Here is a 20,955-nt window from a genome sequence, read left to right as displayed (position 1 = left end):
GGCACATTCTAGCTTTCTTTTTTCAGCTAGGTGCTTCTTACCATTAAAATGCAACTGGAGTAACTCTTTACTTGAGCATCAATGCAACACAATGCATACCAGGTCTGCTCCTTTACTATGTCACCTTCAACAGTATAATCGATGCACCAAATTTTACACAATTTGCACCACGATTCCGGGTTTTCCATTGCATAAGTGTCGCCGCCATCTTTCCTACCATATTTTGGTTCTTGAAGCTTAACTTTGTGCTTTTTACCATTTATGTGTTGCTTATAGTTAAGGGAAGCTGAGCAGGGCACTTGGCAGACCTCACAGAAAAAATTGAGTAACTGATAATTGAGATTGCAACCCTTAAATGGTTGCAGTTGTTGAGGTGGGCTCTTGCTTGATGAAGCTAATTGCTTTCTCTCAGAAATCCTAGGACCTGAACAGCTATTTGGCCTCGAAGAAGGATGTTGAATTGGTCTTGGACCTGGCAGGCATTCAGGGTTGCTCAGTGACGCTGGATGCTCTATTCTAGAAAGTGATTACTGGAGTTCAGATTTGGTCTTGACGGGTTTCGACTTGGAAATTGCACCTGCTATGATAAAACATTCCATTGACAAAATAAGAAAGAAACCAAACAGAAAACATACCAAATAGCAATTGTTAATTCAAATTTCAACCAATAAATATACTGTTGCGCAAGCATACATTTATCTTTTGTTACATAAAAGTTCGATACAATTGGCTGTTCCAACCCAAAAGCTAGGCACAGCATGTGCAGTTTCCCCACTCACCTTGTCGGGGCTTACATTCTGAATAGCATCAACAAGGGTTCACCTGTTTGAAACCCAAGACCTTTTACTGTCAAGGCGAAGGAATTAACCCCTCGTTGGTAGCATGCATATTCTTTACAGTTTTATGAAAGATATATAGTTTTCTATATGAACAAAGCTATAAATTTTCTATATATTTGGAAGGTTAGTATGACTAGAAGAACTAGTGGGGCTGTTAGCATCTTTCTAGGAAACATTAGGAAGGTTTGTTTTGCAACGGAGGCCGCAGCCTGGGATAGGGAAAAGATTTGAACTCCGGGTATGTTAAATGTCATCTTGTGACTGCATAATCAATTAACTGAACTCCGAATTCTAAAAAGGCTTTTTAATGCCTCTTTATAGTCAATAATTTACGGTTTAAGTACATTTCGAGAAAGAAATCAATCAACCTGAGAGAACCAAGCTAGAAAACTCCTATTTATGAGATTGATAAACAAGTAAGGGATGACAAGTGAGTTTACAGCCGAATATCAATGGTACAAAGAAACATATATATGGGAGTCAGTGTTTCCAATTTCTTAAACCTGAAAATAGTGACATAAAACATCTTATTCAAATGATATAAGGTCTCACCTGCACTGGCATGGTTTCACCTGCAGAGTCAACAAATGGATGCTCTTCAATCTTCCTTGTATATGCCAGCTCTCTTTGGATTGCACGCTCCACGCTCAAGTTCTTTGGTGATTGTAGTAAGAATCATGTATTGGAATGGAAATGTACTGAAATGAGAGAAATCATTGAATATAAGGTACCGATTTAACAATAACAAAGAAACTAGAAAAAAAATTAGAATTAGGACTAGAAAATCAACCCTAACGCAAGCAAAAGGAAAGAGAAGAATCATTTAAGCCCACAATTTTTGTTCACCGAAAAACGTGTCAAAACGACAGCTTACACTGTTGGGAATGAGAAAGGCAGTGGAAGGAGAAATCAGAGTCCATGATCAAATTTTGTATCTTGGCATTGTTTTTTCTCTCCGTAGAACACAGTTGAGATTAAGTAGAAGAAGAAAAAGATGGGTATCTGATAATGTACTAAACAAACATGTCCAGGCATGAATGAACCTTCAGGACAGTTGTAATTTGATGACTTTTATTCAGTTATGGCATTTTGTTTTGGGTTCAAGCTTGAAATGAAAACCCACAAATACTGTAATCCAAACTTACGACAGAAAAGAGTGTATCAGTTGTTAAAGCCTGTGTGGAGGAGAGAACAACCAATCCCCTGCGGACAAGTTTCACTTGTTGTGAACTGCCACCCAATTGGCACGTTGGCTGCCCTTCTCACATGGCTTTTGTAGTCCAATTTGGTTTGCTAATCAGTCATCATGCATGTTCATGTAGTATTTGGTTACACTTGGTCGTTGGATGATTCATATTTCATACTTAATTCACTTTGTAAAAGCAAAAGATGTGACATTTATTCCCAAAATAAATACCAACTCAAACCAGATAAAGATTGAAGGGACAAAATGCTTGAAAATCATGAGAAAAGCAAGTAATGGCTGCATCCTTGGATGGGCTAAGCTTAAGATACCTTATCAGTTATCATCAATGCTGCAAAAGTTCACTGTTATCCTATGAGAAACTCTTATCATTTTTCCTTTCCTTCGGCTGTTTATGATTCACAAAAAGAAACTTCTACACTTTTTGAAGTTCTTTGAACTGCAAGCTGGAAAACTTGGTGACTCACAGCTCAAAGCAGAAGCTGAAAAGTAATTAAGTACCTCATTAATTAGATATGTACAGTGATCATTGTTCTGGACTTAGGCCAAGTTGGTTGAATAATGAATGCTCATTTCTACTTCAATTAGAAAATTTTACACTGTAATGATTCCCAGAGGTCTTAAATTGTTCTCAGACATGGTTTCTTGATCAGACTGCTAGGCCTTATATTGAAAAATCATGTTTATTTACTCTCGAAATTCATTCATCCATAAAACAAACAAATAAAAGAAGCTGATTGCTAAAATTTTCCATGAAACTGACTGGGAACAAAATTGATTAAATTCTTTCAACATAACGAATGGGAAAGGCTCTTTACAGAAGAATCATGACAAGAAAATTTATGTGTTTTAAACCTGTTTATCTGTAAACTATTTGACATCCTAACCTATGGACACTTTGAGTTCTTTAACCAGCTATCATGAGATGCAATAATTGAAATCTTCCCCACTGCTTGTTATTCTAATTAGCATAGATAGCACCTCTTTCATGTTTGGTCTAGCTTGTGGAGCTTCTGCTGTGCATCTGACCCCAATCTGAAGCAGCTGACACATCTCCTCTGCCCCCTCAGCTAGCCCGGATCCCAAAAGCACCACTGGCGTTACAGATCGACCTAATCCATTTTGGCCATTTCCCATGATACGTCTGGCCCATTCCACTAGGCATTCTTCCCCTCCATCCACAGCTAGCCTTCCAGTTGCAAGTTCCATTGCTAACACCCCATAACTGTACACATCGCCTTTCGTAGTAGCTTTCATAGTCTGCCCATATTCTGGTGCTACATAACCAATAGTTCCTGCCACCATTGTGCTCACATGGCTGTCTCCAACATCAACAACTCTAGCTAGACCAAAATCTGTGACTCTTGCCCTCCCATCTTTATCTAGCAGGACATTGCTAGCCTTAACATCCCTGTGCACAATTGCAGGGTAGCATTCATGATGTAGAAATACTAATGCTCGGGCAACATCGACTGCCACATCGATCCTTCTCCGCCATGTTAACCGAACTCTATCTGATATAAGATCCTCCAGGCTCCCACCTCTCATGTACTCATAAACCAATATTTTCTCTACGCCATCAAGGCACCAACCATAAAGTGTTACAAGGTTAGGGTGCGGCCAACCAAAACCATTTCCACTAAGAACCTTCATCTCAGCCCGAAACTCCCTTTCGCCCTCAATTCCTTCTCTTTGTAACTTTTTCACTGCTACTTCTCTCCCATCAGGCAATACACCTCGGTAAACTGTTCCAAATCCTCCCTTTCCAAGAATCCTATCCTCTGAAAAATTAACTGTAGCCTTCAAAATGTCAGCATGTGTGAAAGCTGTTTTGTCCAAACGGATGACCTTGACAGTGTCTGATAACCATGGTGATGACCCGCCAGAGCTAGATGCCATATCAGGTCTATACTTTGTATCCTGTAAGAGATAACCTTGCGGTTGTGCTGGAGTTTTCACCAATATGCAAACCAAAAGTAATACAACCCCGAGAACTACAAAGGCCAATGTCAGAGCTAATAACACCAAATGCACAGCCAACATGGCAGGTTTCTTCTTCCTCTGACGATCGTTTGGCCGGTTATCTGTTCTATTGTCAATAAAATCTGGAACATCCAGTAGCGGATCTCCCAGGTAGGACTCCTTCTCGAACGTTGCCAATTGCCCAGTTGATGGAATTACACCAGAAATGAGCGGATTGTATGAAATGTTAAACTTGGTCAGTTCAGTCAGGTTTTTGAAGCTTGTTGGAAATATGCCAGAAAAATTATTGTATGACAAATCTACATTCTGTAAGCATTTGAGATTCCCAATCTCTGCTGGAATTTCTCCTGAAAATTTGTTTTGGGTGATATTTAGGACTACAAGTGGCAACTGTCCAATCTGTGCAGGCAGTTTACCATTGAACTCATTGAAACCCAAGTGAAGCATACTGAAATTCCTCATCATTCCAACATCTGAAGGGATCTCACCCGAAAACTTATTCCCACTAAGTTGAAGATAACCTGAGATTTGTAATATTCTCACCATTGAACCGGCAGTGCACATTGGGAAAAGGCCATAACCTTTAAGCAACTGATCCCATATGTGCCTGCAAGTCTTCCTCGTGAGAATTGTATACGCAAAACTGAAAGGTGGATAGTCTGCTGGTATCCACCTCTTCATTGCCGAGCACTCACCAGAACCAGGAAGCATGCTGTCATTGCGGAGCCGATTTGATTCAAAAGTTGAAGTAGCATTTCTCCCAATCTTTGCCAACTCAGCAGGGATTCTTCCAGAAAATTGATTATTGGCGAGGTTTAGCCATAACAAGCTGCTGCAGTTTCCGAGATCAGGTGGAATTTCACCACTAAGGGAGTTGTTTGCAAGCATTAACCATAAAAGAGAGCTCAATTTTCCGAGGGCTGGTGGGATTGATCCAGAAAGCCTGTTGAAGGAGAGATCAAGGGCTTGTAACTGCGGCAAGTTTCCATACTCAGGTGGTATAGTACCTGTAAATTGATTGTAGGCCAGCATCAAGAAATTCAAACTTTGCGTTTGAGAGATTTCAACAGGTAATGGGCCTGAGAAATTGTTATAACTCAGGTCTAAACGAGAAATGTTTGGTAGCTTGAGAATACCAGAAGAACTAATCCCTCCTGAGTATGAATTTCCGTCTAGTACAAGAAACTTCAACTGTGTGAATCTCCCAAAAATCTTTTGTATATCCCCACCAAAATTGTTCTTGCTCAAATCCAAAAAGGTCAATTTCGTCAGGTTCAATAGGGATTCTGGAATCAACCTAGAAAAACTGTTGTTCCCCAAGAGCAAACCTTTAAGAGTCGAAATCGTCCCTATCTCTAATGGAATTGGCCCTTTAAATTTGTTTTCCCCTATATTCAAGATAGTCAAGTTCTTGCAATTTGAAATCTCCCCTGGAAGTTCACCCCGAAAATTGTTTTGTGAAAGGTCCAAAATCCGCAAACTACAATTACTTGTAAACATTGATCTTGAAAGTGTCCCAGAAACAAAGTTCTCAGAAAGTGAATACACCACAAGCCTTGCAAATCCATTCCATATATTGCCAACAAAATTATTGGAGCTCAAGTCCAGATACTGCAGATTCCAGCATTCATCAAAGCAGCTATCTATACCACCGGTGAAATTATTAGTTGAAAGGTTTGCAACAAGCAGTCTATTGCAAATTGCTGGAAAATTAACTTTAATTTCCCCTCGAATCCTATTAGTAGACAAATCAAGCTTCTGTAAACTATTCAACCCTGTCAGGTTCAGCTCTCCTTCTAGGATATTATGTGATAAGTTGAGGTATACAAGGCTTCTGCATAGGTTCAAATCGTCAGGTATGGCTCCACCAATGGTGTTACTTGAGAGATCAAGTTCTTGAAGTTCGGTTAAGGCTGAGAAGTTATTGAACATTTCCCCAGAAATATAGTTGTCAAAGAGGTCTATTCCAATTACTCTTTGCCCATCAGGAGAACAAGAGATTCCATGCCACTGACATGGTGTCGAGCTGTCAGCGTTCCATTCTGTGTATCTTCCTCGATTTACGCGATTCTTTTCTTCCAGGAATGATTTCAGATTCAGCAGAACTTCTTTGTCTGTGTCTAAAGAATCTCCGGCCACAATAGTACCTGTAAATAACAGAAATTTGAACATCAAGCAAAAACAGAATCTTTCTTGAACTCAAACATGTAAGAAAACATCACTGCTGAAATAAAATTGCAATAAGACAACAGAATCAACCTAGAAAATCACAAAATCAATTCATTAACAGACATAAACAAAAAAAAAAAGCTGCCCCATGAAAGATTTTCATGCATGCATAAGAAAATTTAATATCAACACCAAGATTTTAAGCTCTTTAAACACCAATCAATAATTGAATATAAGCAAGAAATGATACTCCTATAAACAGAATTGTTGTAATCATATATCATATTGGAACTAGAACTTAGAATCTAATTAAACCAGACCAAAACTGATAAAAAGATTATAACATACCTGTAATCAGGATTAAGAATATAAACAAAATGAAACGGCATGGAACAACTTGGTCTCCTGACATGATCTTCTTCCTCTTCATCTTTGTCAATTTACTTTTGCAGTAATGAGTTACTTACACAACCATCAAATAAAAACATGAGAAGAATTGAGAAATGAATTTTGGAGTAAGACAAAATATATATATATATATATAAAAAATAAAAAGTTGTAAACGTATTCGTAAAGTCAGTGGAAGAACACAGAGCCTGCACTGAAGACCAGAGACCAAGCTTGGAAGAAACGTTTGCCAACAGTACCTTTTCCAAAACAAAAAATGGGAAATAATCTCAATATTAATCAGTTTTTGGTTATGGTGCTTGTTCTTTGATGGGAAAATGAGACATTCGAAGCAAGGGGCTGATGAGCCGCCCATGTTGACTGGTTACTTCGGGGTAACATCAGGACATGGGGTTTGACCACGGAATCCGACTCAACGAGCCACAGACAAGGCTGAAGCATAATTTGCTTTTCTTTCTAGAATTGGATTTGGATTGTTTGTTCATATTGTTTGTATTTGACTAAAGCCATTACTTTCACAAACAAAATTTGGAAAGTTATCACTGTTTTTGTTGGTTGGTAAGTTTATATGAAAAACCACAGCAACAAATACACGCATTTGTCATCAGAATAACATTATAAATTAATTTTTTGTAATAATTTTTTATTGTTTTCATGACTTTTTTTGTTTCTCAATTTTTTTGTTGTGATTTTTCATGCCATATTGGTCAAAAGAAATCCAACATGAGATTTGAGGAAGGGATTGAAGAAACCTTATTTATTTAAATTAATAATTTGACTTTGAAACGTATGAAAAAATATGCAAAGCTTGGAAATCCGGGTTGAGAACTAAGGAATCTCCATTATGTTTGGTAAGTAGCCTAGCAAATTGAAAATGAACAAAAGAATAATTGTTAATAATCATTTATTGCAATTTAAAAAAAAATGATAATTTATTGCATATCTATGATAACTTGGTATAGTTGGTTTTAGTCAGCTGCAAAAATTTAATATGCAACCATGTCAATTTTTTTAATTCAAAATTTAATCCAATTAATTTATATAATTATTTTAAAAAATAATAAAATTAAAATTAAAATCTCAATACTTATAATTTTTTTTATATTCAAATTACAATTTTTTTATATAAAAAAATTAACTCCATTCTCTTTATCCACGGTAAAAAATTAAAAAAAAAAAAAACTTAAAGTTACCATCAGTTAATCTGGTGCCATCTTCTTTATCAATTCTAAAGGAAAATTGAATGATTTTGGGAAGAAATGGAAAGGATTAGATTGAGTATGTTTCTCTTTTTCTTCTTCTTTTTTATTCAGAGAAAGAAAAATTTTAATTTAATTTTGCAAGTAAGATGTATATATATTTATCATCGAGTTAAATGCTTAAATGCATACGCACTTGCATTTTTCTCTTAAATTAGTGAAAAAAAGGAATAAAAGGAACGGATATGTATTTGTTTTCTCTAATTATTTCCAATAATTATTTTCAATTAACAAGTGGGAGAAAGAAGTGAGCAAGAAAACAATTATTAATAATTAAAAAAAAAAAGTAGGTTTGAAGAGATTAACATTAAATTTGAAAATTCATCTAAGCAAAAGTGATTATCAAGTAAAGCTCTATATGTTTTCAACACCAATTCAAATTAATTAGTATATCCATATTTATATGCCTAAAATCTTGACATACAATTATATATATATATATATATATATATGTGTGTGTAAAGAAAGTCGTAATTTAAAAATAAAAAAATTAATATGATTTTAAAATTTAAATTTTAAATCTAATGAATATTTTTTAAAATTAATTAATTGAATTAAATCTCGCATTTAAATCTTGACATACAAAAAAAAAAAAATTTCTTGATGTAAAATTTTGATTATCGCTTCATAACTGGTTTCATGGAAGGTTCTTATTTCCTCAAAATGGAGCCAATATTGTCAAATTTACAAATAAAATAACATTAATTTGTGTTAAGGGGGAAAAGGGCAATTTCTTGCTCTTATCATGAATAGAAAATAGTAACCAATTGGAAAGCCTGGCCGCCCATGATGAGGCTGGTAAGTGGTGAGTGGAGACCACTTTCTTTTGTTAGGATAGGATGCCTTGTAAAAGATTTGTTCAACCAAACTTGGAAAAGTGAATGACAATTTAAGCAACTTCAACATTATACTATTTTTTTTTTCTTTAGTTTCGTGGGTTAATTGATAATAATTCAGGTTTTGGTAATGGCTACTTTTTGGCATCTTTATGTAGATAAGTAGTTTAATAAAAAAAGATTATGCAATGCAAAAACCAGAACTATTTTATGGGATATATAAACTTGCAAGGACTCTAGATTTGTGAATGCATTTGTGTTGCTTTTGCATTTTTTTTTTTTTTAATCCAAATGCCTTTTCAAGTTGTTAGAGACAAACAGATCTAAATAATATTGTTAACTAAAAGAAAAGTTTGAAGATTCAAGGAATTGTCTTCCTTTAAACTTATTAATATAGGTGGCAATTGGGCATTTAGTGGGTTTTGGATCAGGTCATTTCTTGTTGAATTTTTTTTTTTTTTATCATTTTGATTTTGAATATTTTGAGTAGAGTTCATTATCATTTTAGATTAGTATTTTGAATTAATTTGAGTTTAGATTATTTTAGACGTGGGTTATGCATATCCAAATCAAGTTCACATTGTGACGAATTTTTAAAATTTGAACCAATTTTATTAGCTCTATATATTCATATGTGCATTTTAAAAGAAAATTGCTGCATCTGCAAAATTTTCTTTGATTGGCTGTAGTTACAAGTAGAATTTTTGTTATACTTGATAGATCCACTTATATAAACGTAAGAATTACACTTTTTTTTATCATTGAATTAAAATAATTATATATAAGTGTTATAAATTTAATTTTGACTTAAAAATAAAAAATATTTAACTCTTATATTAGTATGAGACGATAAATTAATCCTGATTATTTATATATAAGATATTACATTCATAGAAAAAATTAATAAATAAACTAACCAATTAAACAAACTAACATTAAAATTTGACTAAACTCATGTATAATACAATTTGATTTAAGATCTAAGGATTTTTTTTTCTTGCCATTGAAACAAGACTTCAATGACCAAAATTTTTTATAACATCACTATTTGATTAATTAATAAAAAATATTAACAATTCAAAACCATGTTATGTACTCACCAAAGAGTACGTGAAGAAAAATATCAAAAAAATACTTTCCAAATGTCAATTGTTCATTATGTTAAATCAAAGTGGACTACATCAGGAGACCATTTACAGATTTATGATTGAGATCCCATCAAATCCATGTAGCAAAGGCAATTTTGAGCTGCTTAATTAGTCAAAGCCATCAATAATTAATTAATAATTAAACCAAATTATAAAAAAAAATAGAATGGTCCTCCTCATGAGAGGGTGACCTTGAAATTTATATTTAATTTGATTTATTTATTCATCTGTGACATCTTTTCTAGACTGGTTAATTGTGATGGAAACATTTTGCATGCCTATTTATATAGAATAGAAGTGTGCAGATTAAAATAATAATATTAATCTTAAATTATACAAAAATACATATCATTAATGATGATGATGATCTCATATAACTTTGTCACAAATTAAAATAAATCAACTAATTATATAGGTAAAAATTACAAATAACACAATTTTTTTTGTTGCAAAAAAAAATTAGTGCCCTTACAAAAAAGAAAGGAGGTTCAATTAGTCTCTTACAAGAGGGAAAAGTCACAAATAACACAATTTCAGTATATATAAAAATCCCCCATATTTTAATTTGAAATTTTCGAGTTCAATTTTTTTAAAAAAAGTAATTAAATGGAATTTATGAGATTGGATCGAGTATGATCCAAAAATATTATTAAAATTTGAATTTAATTTATTTACTATTTCAATTATGTGATGTTGGTCTTCGTAATTTAATTTTAATGAATTTAATTTTTTTATCATAACATTTTACGATGGTTTTAAATTTTTGTAATTAAATTTGATGGAACCCATTCTTGTTGATGATGTGACATTTAGTTAGAATTTTCTTTTACTGGATGACACATTTGTACACGAAAAAACTTTATTATTTAATAACAATATTAAATTTTTGTTTTTAGAATTAAAAATATTAATTACTATTTAATTATAATATTATTATCAATTGTCTTTAAATCTACTTTTAATAAAAGTACATAATTAACTTTATTAAAATTGAAGTACAGAAATTTTTTATTTTTAAAACAGTAGAATTAAAATAATATAAATTTACTTATGAGCTTATAGTTTAACAATATTAAAATCAACTTAAAAATTAAAAATTTTAAATTCAACCATAATTATAGCTTGAAAAAAATAAAAATATCAATTTTAGTCTTCAACGGAAAACATTGTCGCAAAAAAAAAAAAAAAGTACGCCAACGGTTGTTAGTACTCACAATTTTATAATGTTTCCATGGCTTTGATAGCAACAGGTCAAAGCAACAATTTGCCTTAAAATTCAAATCCTTTATCTTTATAAATGCCATAAATTGCAAAATCTGACTCAGACTCTTTTTAAGAGTTAAATATAAATATATTTGTTGTCAAGTTTTTTTATAGGAAAAATTTAAAAATAAATAAATTATTTAATCTTTTAAATTAAAATAACATGTATCATATCTGATAATTTAATATAAATAATTTTAAATGTGTATTTAAAATAATCTCAATAAATAATTATCAATAAGATTCGAATATAAAATTTTTTCATCAAAGATGAAAAATTTTAATCAATTGAATCAATTATTTATTAATTTTTTTATATATAAAGATGAAGATAATTATCAAATGAAAAATAGTAATTTTTATTTAAAAATTGTTTAGGAAATTGACTTTATGGCAAAGACTGTTACATAAAATATATTATTTTATTTTATTTATTTATATAATATTTTAAAAATGTGATATCTAAATTTAGAATTCAAATTTTAATATTTTTAATTTTTTTTAAATCACGATTTTCTTTAAAAAAAATTCCATAAGCACAATATAAATTCTCATAAAAGTATATATATTTTTTGCATAAGAAAAGAGTGAGGGATTTGTTTGTCAAGCATTTTGTTCGTCAGGATTTGATAAACTAACATCAAACAATCTGGTTGCGGTGGATTTGTCATTGATAGCTATTAATTATAAATTTGGACTAAATTAATGCATTCTTATACATATTAAATTTAATGCATGATTATTTATCTAATCATTATTAAATGGTATTATAATATATATGTTAAGTTTTAAAATTTTTAAAATTTTTAAAATTTTATATTAGGTTAGATATTTTCAGATATTAATAATAACTGTAAACGAATAAAGTTTTTTATCAATTGTTCATGAACGTATTTAGTTTTTATTTGTTTATTAAACTTAAGAAATGATCTTGAGCAATTTTTTTATATTTATTTATTAAATAAATTAAATACGAATAAATGTTGATTAGATTTGCTTATGTTCATTAATAAACTTATTTGTTTATTATTCGTTTATAATAATACTAATAAAATTATATTTGTATCATTTATCCTAATACTGTTTTAAAGTTTGTTTATATTCAATTAGGTTCATTTATATTCCTTTAGAGTTTGTTTGTTTAAATTTATTTGATTATAATTTATTTATTGTTTATGAGTATATTTATTTATATATATTCATGAATATGTTCACTTCATGTTCACGAACGAATTTTTTTAACTTAATTGAATCGAATATAAACTAGATACGAATTAAATATGAATATCGTATCATTTAAATGAATCAAGTTCGAATTAACAGAATAATTTTCTTACTAAATACAAACTAAATCCGAACACTTTTAAAAATAAATGAATAAACTACATACATACGTTCATTCGTTTATATTCAATTTTTTTTACAGCTCTAATTATTATTAATTGATTTCAAATTAAATACTTATTGTAATATCAAATTTCAAAATTTATTTTATTTAGTTTTAGTAGTTAATATTAATATTAGTTTTACAATGAGAAAAAAATATTAATTGATTTTATCTCATATTTATTAAATATTAACTTTATTTTAAAATTTTATCTTTAAATTAATTTTTTGTTTGATTTTAAATTAAATATTTAGTAAACCTATTCAATCCAACACAGCCACATATACATATTACAATTTTCATATATTTTCTTAGAAAAGGAATCAATCTTTTTAGGTGTAAGAGACTAGTGATAATGATCCAAACAAGTTGTTCCACATTAACTCCCTTGAATTTTTTTTTTTTTAAAACTCTCTCAAAATTAACCCTCCCTTTTTTTTTTTATTAAGTAGAACATAAAGCACTTTATCAAATATAAATTAATCTTATTAATATTTGTTAATTTAATAAAATTTCATTTTACAATATTGGATTTTTTATTTAAAGGCCCCAATATGACTTAGTCAAGATTCTACTTGATTGAATTTTGTTAATTACTCTTAGTCAGCTAACACTAATACCAACCAATGAGATTTTATATATATATATATAAAACAGACCATAATCTTTCAAAATAAAAAAAAAAATTGTAAATCTTGGGATTTAAATTTTAAATTTTTTAAATGTTATTTTTTTACAAATAATTACATAAATCAATTAAATTAAGTCTTAATTCTAACTAATAAATTATTAATTTAAAACTATTAAAATGGACTCTAAAATTAAAGATCTCAATTTTAAACTCTAATAATTAAAATTACAAAAAAAAAAAAAAGGAAAAGCTAACCCCAATACCTTCATTTGGCAAGTGGTCAAAGCTTTTTAGACCATTGGATTCCATCAAACGCATCTAAAATTTTCTACAAAAATTTTTGGAAAGAAAATTTGATTAAAAAAAAAAAGGGGGAGATCACATCATTTGAGCCCGTGTGGACCTATTGAGTTTTTTACCTCAAAATTTCTGAATCAAGAAAAATCTGTTCACCATATGAGTTTCTAGAATCTCCCTCACACCAAGTTAAAATTGTGGGGGGTTTCGTTTTTTTCTCTTGCAAAATCCAAATACAATTAATCTCGGATTCCTTTTGCTTCTACACAACGGAAAATGTTGAATTTTTACAACATTTGTTCACATCTAATAATTAGGGGCTGAAAATTTTGGTCATATATGGCATCGTTCACATTATCAAACGTACCATGTAATTAATTCTACAAGTCTATCCAAAAGCAAAGAAAAAAAAATTTATACTGTTAATTTGTTTTCTGTACAACACCAACGATGAAATTTGTAAACTTATCATAAATGATGTTAATATTGAAATTGATAATTCATATATATATATATATATTATGTTTATTTTATATTAAATAATTAAAATATAAAAATTATTATATTATAATTTACATTAACGGGTCAAATACTAAATTTTTAAGTTCATATATAATTTAATTAAAATTTTAAATAATACATTTTTATATTATATCATCATATAATATTTAAAATTATCATATCTAATTAATTTATATATTTTATTTTATTATATTAATTATTATATTATTTCATGCATAATTTCAAAGGAGTCACAAGCCGAGATTAGTGTGCAAAAAATTTGGTTTTGTGAGATCAAATCATAATGTTTCATCGCAAGCGGCTACAGCCTTGCCTCATAGTCACAGCCTACATCTAGGATTGTGATACAATTTGCCAATGTGGACCCCAGATAGAGAGAGTAACCTTTTTGAACCTTTGCCAAACACATGTAACGTATGGGATTCTACCAGGGCCAATCGATCGAGGTTTCTTTGCCAAAAAAAATTGACTCCCTATTTCACTTTTTGAAAAAAAAAAAAAAACCTCTGAGTTTGTAGGGGCCTTGTGGTCCCTTCCCTTGTCCCTTCCCCTCTTGTTTTGCTATTTGAGAATTGCTGTCTTTGCTTTAATGATAAATGTATGTATCTTTAATTTAAAAAATTATCATCCTGAATTATTAAATTCTTTTGACTTGTATTATTGATGAAACTGCTCGATTTAGTGTCTATTTAATAATTTGACTAAAATATTTATTACATTAAAAGGTGTATTTTATGATTAATTTTTTGATACAGTGAAAGTCTTTTAAAATTTGAAAAAGAATTACTTGTATGATTAAGTTTAGATTTGATTGATCAAGTTATTCGTTTACAATAAAGGACAAAGCTAGCCATGATTTTTTTTCTACGACAAAGAAATGGAATTTGATGAAAACTTTGACAAGTCACTTGGAACTTTGACCGAAACAAAGGTATATTACCATTGCATGATGCGATATTTGATCCGCTTTAGCTTTTGGAAAATTTTGGGTTGCCATTTCCATGGTGTTGTCGTGTTTGCTTCGTACACAGCAACGACTTAATTCCTTTTGAAATTTGGGAGCAAAGACAAGGAAAAAAATTTGGAGTGAACGTGACTTACCAAGCAAGGAAATGATGAAAAACATGTAACTTACGGGAGAAAAAAAATGGTCTACCATTCTTTTCCATAAGATGAAAATGTAAGAACGCGCAATTGGCCGACTAGGGGCTCTGGCTCTTTCTCTTCCTTTCCCATGCCTGTTATGTACTTCTGTTTATGCTTTGGAAAATTACTTACCCTCTAACTTTGTACGTACTGAAAATTAAATTTTGATAATTAAATTAAGAGTTTAATATTTTATCAAAATTTACTCAATTTCTGATTTGTTCTAATAGGTGTTACATTTTGATGATTAGTTAATTTTTTTTATCTATTATGATATTACTTTTTATTTTTTTACTTGTTCTTAAAAATTTTTAAAAATCAAAAAGTAAGAAGTATAAATATCAATTACTCAAAATCTTTGTATATAACTGTAAAGAAAATGTGATTAAGATAAATAATAAAAATAATTGAAATCTATGGGGAAAAGAAAGACAGACTTGGTTTAAGTACATAAATTGAGATAAAATATGTTAGATTCTTTTACATCTTAATTAAAATTTACATTGGTGAACTTTGAAAACCCATATTCAAAGCATGTTAAGTAATAAAGAGTAAGTACATAAATAGTAATTTTCCAAGAATATTAGCATGAAGCAATGGGTAAAAATTGGGGCATTGTATAGGAAGTTGCTATAGTTCATTTGTTGATTTGTTGACTGATAACAGGTTTTGCTGCTTCTTTGGATTAATGAAATGCCGTATCCAAAAAAAAAAAATAGAATGGAGCAATGGAATGGGCTTCTATAAAAGAGCCAGAAGTCTAGTCTTAGTCTAAAACACCTTGGCCCAAATTTGAGCTATAGGTCTAATAGCCCGAGATTTTAACTACCACAGCCAGGGAGAAAGCAGGGTTCCTTGCTTTGGGTGCTTGTTTTTGCCTTGTTTTCTATTGACAATTGGAGCATAACTTTTTTTTTTCCCATAAATATTTAGTGAATAGACCAATTTGTTAATAACAGTCTATAAAATTGCCAGCTCAGAGCTTATAGTTCTCACTCAGAACTTCTATAAGCAAACCAAGTTACTGAAATTTTTCTTAGACTAGAATTTCATGTTAAGAACTTTACCCAGTGGCTGATGTTTTGCAGGTAACTTTTACACTTCATGTTAAGAACATTACCCAGGGGCTGATATTTTGCAGGTAACTTTTCCATAGTGGGAGGACTGAATTGTTTAGGCGTAGCTTATGCGGCTTTTCTTCTTCTTGCCACATCCTCAGCCGCTCAAAGGGACAGGTCAAAGGGACAATTTGCCTTAAAATTTTATAGCCCTTTCAAATCCTTTATCTTACTCAGCCTCTTTTTAAGAGTTAACTATAAATATATTTGTTATCAATTTGTCATATATAAAAATGAAGATAATCTTCAAATGACAAAAGGTAATCTTATGTTTAAAAATTGTTTATAGATTTAATTTATAGGAAAAAAAACTGTTATATTGAATATTTATATCTAATAATTGAATATAAATATATTTGTTGTAATTTTTTTCTTCATATATAAAGATGAAGATAATTATCAAATGATAATTGATAATTTTATGTTTAAAAATTGTCTATAGATTTAATTTATGACAAAAAACCGTTTTATTGAATATAAAAATTAGTTAATTCATACAATCATTTGTAATGAGGGACATTCAAATTTAAGAATCTAATTTTAATACATGCAACCTTTCATTCTTCCCTTCTATCTTCTTTATATATATATAAAAAGTTCAATCGGTACAACACAACCCCGAGATCTCAGAAGGCCAGTGTCAGAGCTAATAACACCACAAGCACAGCCAACTTTGTAGATTTTTTCTGCCTCTGGTTATGGTTTGGCAGGTTATCTGTTCTGTTGTCAATAAAATCTGGAACATCCAGTAGTGGATTACCCAGGTAGGACTCTTTCTCGAACGTTGCCAATTGCCCAGTTGATGGAATTACACCAGAAATGAGCGGATTGTATGAAATGTTAAACTTGGTCAGTTCAGTCAGGTTGTTGAAGCTTGTTGGAAATATGCCAGAAAAATTATTGTATGACAAATCTAGATTCCTTAAGCATTTTAGATTCCCAATCTCTGCTGGAATTTCTCCTGAAAATTTGTTTTGGGTGATATTTAGGACTACAAGTGGCAACTGTCCAATCTGTGCAGGCAGTTTACCATTGAAGTCATTGAAACCCAAGTGAAGCATACTGAAATTCCTCATCATTCCAATATCTGAAGGGATCTCACCCGAAAACTGATTCCCACTAAGTTGAAGATAACCTGAGATATGTAATGTTCTCACCATTGAACCTGGAGTGCACATTGGGAAAAGGCCACTTCCTTTAAGCAACCGATCCCATATGTGTCCGCAAGTCTTCCTTGTGAGAATTGTATATACAAAACTGAAAGGTGGATAGTCTGCTGGTATCCACCTCTTTATTGCCAAGCACTCACCAGAACCAGCAATCATGCTGTCATTGCGTAGCCGATTTGACTCAAAAGTTGGAGTCGCATTACTCCCAATCTTTGCCAACTCAGGAGGGATTCTTCCAGAAAGTTGATTGTTGGCGAGGTTTAGCCATAATAAGCTAGTGCAGTTTCCGATCTCAGGTGGAATTTCACCGCTAAGGGAGTTGTTTGCAAGCATTAACCATAAAAGAGAGCTCAATTTTCCAAGGGCTGGTGGGATTGATCCAGAGAGCCTGTTGAAGGAGAGATCAAGGGCTTGTAACTGCGGCAAGTTTCCATACTCAGGGGGCATACCACCTGTAAATTGATTGTAGGCAAGCATCAAGAAATTCAAACTATGCATTTGAGATATTATAAGAGGTAATGGGCCTGAGAAATTGTTACAACTCAGGCTTAAACGAGAAATGTTTGGTAGCTTGAGAATACCAGAAGAACCAATCCCTTCCGTGTATAAATTTCCGTCTAATGCAAGAAACCTCAACTGTTTGAATCTCCCAAAAATCTCTTGTATCTCCCCACCAAAATTGTTCTTGCTCAAATCCAAAAAGGTCAATTTCGTCAGGTTCAATAGGGATTCTGGAATCAACCTACAAAAACAGTTGTTCCCCAAGAATAAACCTTTAAGAGTCGAAATCGTCCCCATCTCTGATGGAATTGGCCCTATAAATTTGTTTCCCTCTATATTCAAGATAGCCAAGTTCTCGCAATTTGAAATCTCCCCCGGAAGTTCACCTTGAAAATTGTTTTCTGAAATGTCCAAAATCCGCAAACTACAATTACTCGTAAACATTGATCTTGAAAGTGTCCCAGAAACAAAGTTTTCAGAAACTGAATACGCCACAAGTCTTGCAAATCCATTCCATATATTGCCAACAAAATCATTAGAACTCAAGTCCAGATACTGCAGATTCCAGCATTCATCAAAGCAGCTATCCATTCTACCCGTGAAATTATTAGTTGAAAGGTTTGCAACAATCAGTCTCCTGCAAATTGCTGGAAAATTAACTTTAATTTCCCCATGAATCCTATTCATAGACAAATCAAGCTTCTCTAAACTATTCAACCCTGTCAGGTTCAGCTCTCCTTCTAGGATATTATGTGATAAGTTGAGGTACACAAGGCTACTGCATCGGTTCAAATCGTCAGGTATGGCTCCACCAATGGTGTTTCTTGAGAGATCAAGTTCTTGAAGTTCGGTTAAGGCTGAGAAGCTATTGAACATTTCACCAGAAATATAGTTGTCAGAGAGGTCTATTCCAATGACTCTCTGTCCTTCAGGAGAACAAGATATTCCATGCCACTGACATGGTGTCGAGTTGTCAGCATTCCATTCTGAGTATCTTCCTCGATTTACGCGATTCTTTTCTTCCAGGAATGATTTCAGATTCAGTAGAACTTCTTTGTCTCTGTCTAAACAATCTCCGGCCACAATAATACCTGTAAATAACAGAACTTATGAACACATCAAGCAAAGACAATCTTCCTCGTAGATACCTAATTTTGTTTAGGGTAATTGAAACGGGCCTCGATTCATATTCGTTCAGATATTTTATTTGAGTTGGTTGTTTAGGCTTAAGCGGGCTCGGTTGCATGGATAAATTTTGGTTTCAAATCAATTTAAGTCAATAAAATTGAAAAATTCGAAATCCATGTCAGTTAGGTTGAAGAGCCTAAAATTTTACTCAAAATTCATTTAAGTTAATCCAATTCAGTTGGATTGAAAGCCTAAAATCCAATTTTTAATTTAAGGCCCATTTTCTTTTAATTAAAATTAATTAGTTTGTTTAATTAAAAATTAACTAATTAAAAAAAAAACAGAAACAGAAACTGGAGCATGGTGTAGTTTATGGTACCAGCACCCATCACCTCCCATCCCCTCCAAGCCACCCTGCCTGCTAGCCTAACATTTCAATTCCAATACAATCACCATGACCGGTAGAAAATCAATTGGTAAACTGATTTTGATCCTTGAATTTAAGGGATTTGATCCTAACCTGAACATAATAAATCCTAGCTGAAATCAATACGAAAAGGAAGCGGGCAGATTTTTAAATAAGAAAACCCTGCAAAAAAAAAAAAATTTCCAATACGCGAGCCTTCATCACCGTACACTCATTGCCCCATCACCACCGTCCCCAAAACACCCGAACTTGCCAAAAACAAATAGACTCGAAGTTACCACCATTAAAATCACTAGTGCCCACCAAGACCCACCACCTAGAAAATCCCAACATCCATTAACAAAAATAAAAAAACCACATCCTCTAAGGGAGCCACAATCAACACATTTTAAAAGTGTACAGAAGGAAGAAAAAAAAACAAAAACATAAAAAAGGCTAGAAAAAATGAGTAGATCAAATCTGTTCTAGGCGGTTTCATGGTCTAGTTTTTAGAGGAGAAAAGGCGACGGGTAGGAGAAAACCATATTAGGCGGAATAGGTGTTTGGCCGGCGGAAAAAGAGGGTACTTTTAGGCAGTGATTTTGGGTCCAGATCAAGATGGTTCGGAGCTGTTTTGGGCTTGGACACAAACTCGACCCGGAGTCCATATGCCCAACCCGCACCTTATTCTTGACCAATTTGGACTGATTCAATTGAATCGCCCGTGAATTGCTCCAAATTGTAAGTGAATCAAATTAAGCCGCTTTGAACCACCCGAGAACCATAGAAAAACCACAATTGAACAGCTGATAGATTACTGAGCTGCTGTTTTGGACCGCTCAAATCGTTGACCGACTCTAATAGGTCATTTTTAAGTAATTTTTTATTTTTTATTTTTTTAAAAATTTGTCATATTTTGATAAGTTATTTGTTTGTTTATCATTATATATTTAAATTTTTAAAAAATTTTATATTGAATATATATTTTTAAGAAAAGAAAAAAAAAATCAAACGAGTAAAAAGTTTAACAAAAAAAGAGAAAAAAAATTTTTTTTGATAATGAGATTTTAAGAAAATCTATATAGTTATTTTCCTATGAAACTTTTACGTTAATTTTTTTTAAATAACACTAACGTATTAGAGTGTTTCTAAAAACCTTTCAGTATAAAAAAATTTTCTTTCTCTTCTACCCATCAAACAAAAATGCAAAAAATGTGAAAATTGAAAAATTAATAAACAAAAGTTTCTTTAAAAGAGATGAAATGATGACAAATAATTTTTTTATGATTCCAACGATGAGATTTTAAGAAAATTCAAGTAATGATTTTTAAAATCTTTTAGTGAGAATATTTTTTTAAAATATTACAAAAGAACTGGTGTTTTTTTTTTTTTAAATATTCAATACAATAAAGTTTTCATTTACTTTTTTTAATTAAAAATGAAAGAAAAATAAAAGAAAAGAGTTTTTTTTTTTTTTTACAAAGTTACATATAATAATGCATAAATAGTGTTTGAATTAATTAATTAAAAAATAAACAAGA

At 31.4% G+C, this 20,955-nt stretch overlaps 1 protein-coding gene and 1 pseudogene across 2 annotated transcripts; both read right to left on the bottom strand.

Moving 5' to 3' along the window:
* Positions 1 to 2,806: 2,806 nt before the first annotated feature.
* LOC111312663 (putative LRR receptor-like serine/threonine-protein kinase At1g74360) lies at positions 2,807 to 6,700 on the bottom strand. Its single transcript, XM_022913130.2, has 2 exons — positions 6,544 to 6,700; positions 2,807 to 6,173 (listed from the first exon to the last, which is right to left on the bottom strand). The coding sequence occupies exons 1-2, from the start codon at positions 6,623 to 6,625 to the stop codon at positions 2,962 to 2,964; spliced, it is 3,294 nt and encodes a 1,097-aa protein (XP_022768865.2). The 5' UTR covers positions 6,626 to 6,700; the 3' UTR covers positions 2,807 to 2,961.
* A 10,013-nt stretch (positions 6,701 to 16,713) lies between these two features.
* Positions 16,714 to 19,983, bottom strand: LOC111303496 (putative LRR receptor-like serine/threonine-protein kinase At1g74360 pseudogene; annotated as a pseudogene). The gene is made up of 2 exons (XR_016345231.1): positions 19,529 to 19,983; positions 16,714 to 18,971 (listed from the first exon to the last, which is right to left on the bottom strand). The product of XR_016345231.1 is annotated as a putative LRR receptor-like serine/threonine-protein kinase At1g74360 pseudogene (transcript).
* Between the last annotated feature and the right edge of the window lie 972 nt (positions 19,984 to 20,955).

The sequence above is a fragment of the Durio zibethinus genome, chromosome 9 (genome assembly GCF_047325235.1).
Source record: "Durio zibethinus cultivar Kanyao isolate XHJ-2024 chromosome 9, ASM4732523v1, whole genome shotgun sequence".
NCBI lineage: Eukaryota > Viridiplantae > Streptophyta > Magnoliopsida > Malvales > Malvaceae > Durio > Durio zibethinus.
The sequence above is the reverse complement of the archived record's forward strand: the minus strand, read 5'-3'. Positions and strand labels throughout refer to the sequence as shown.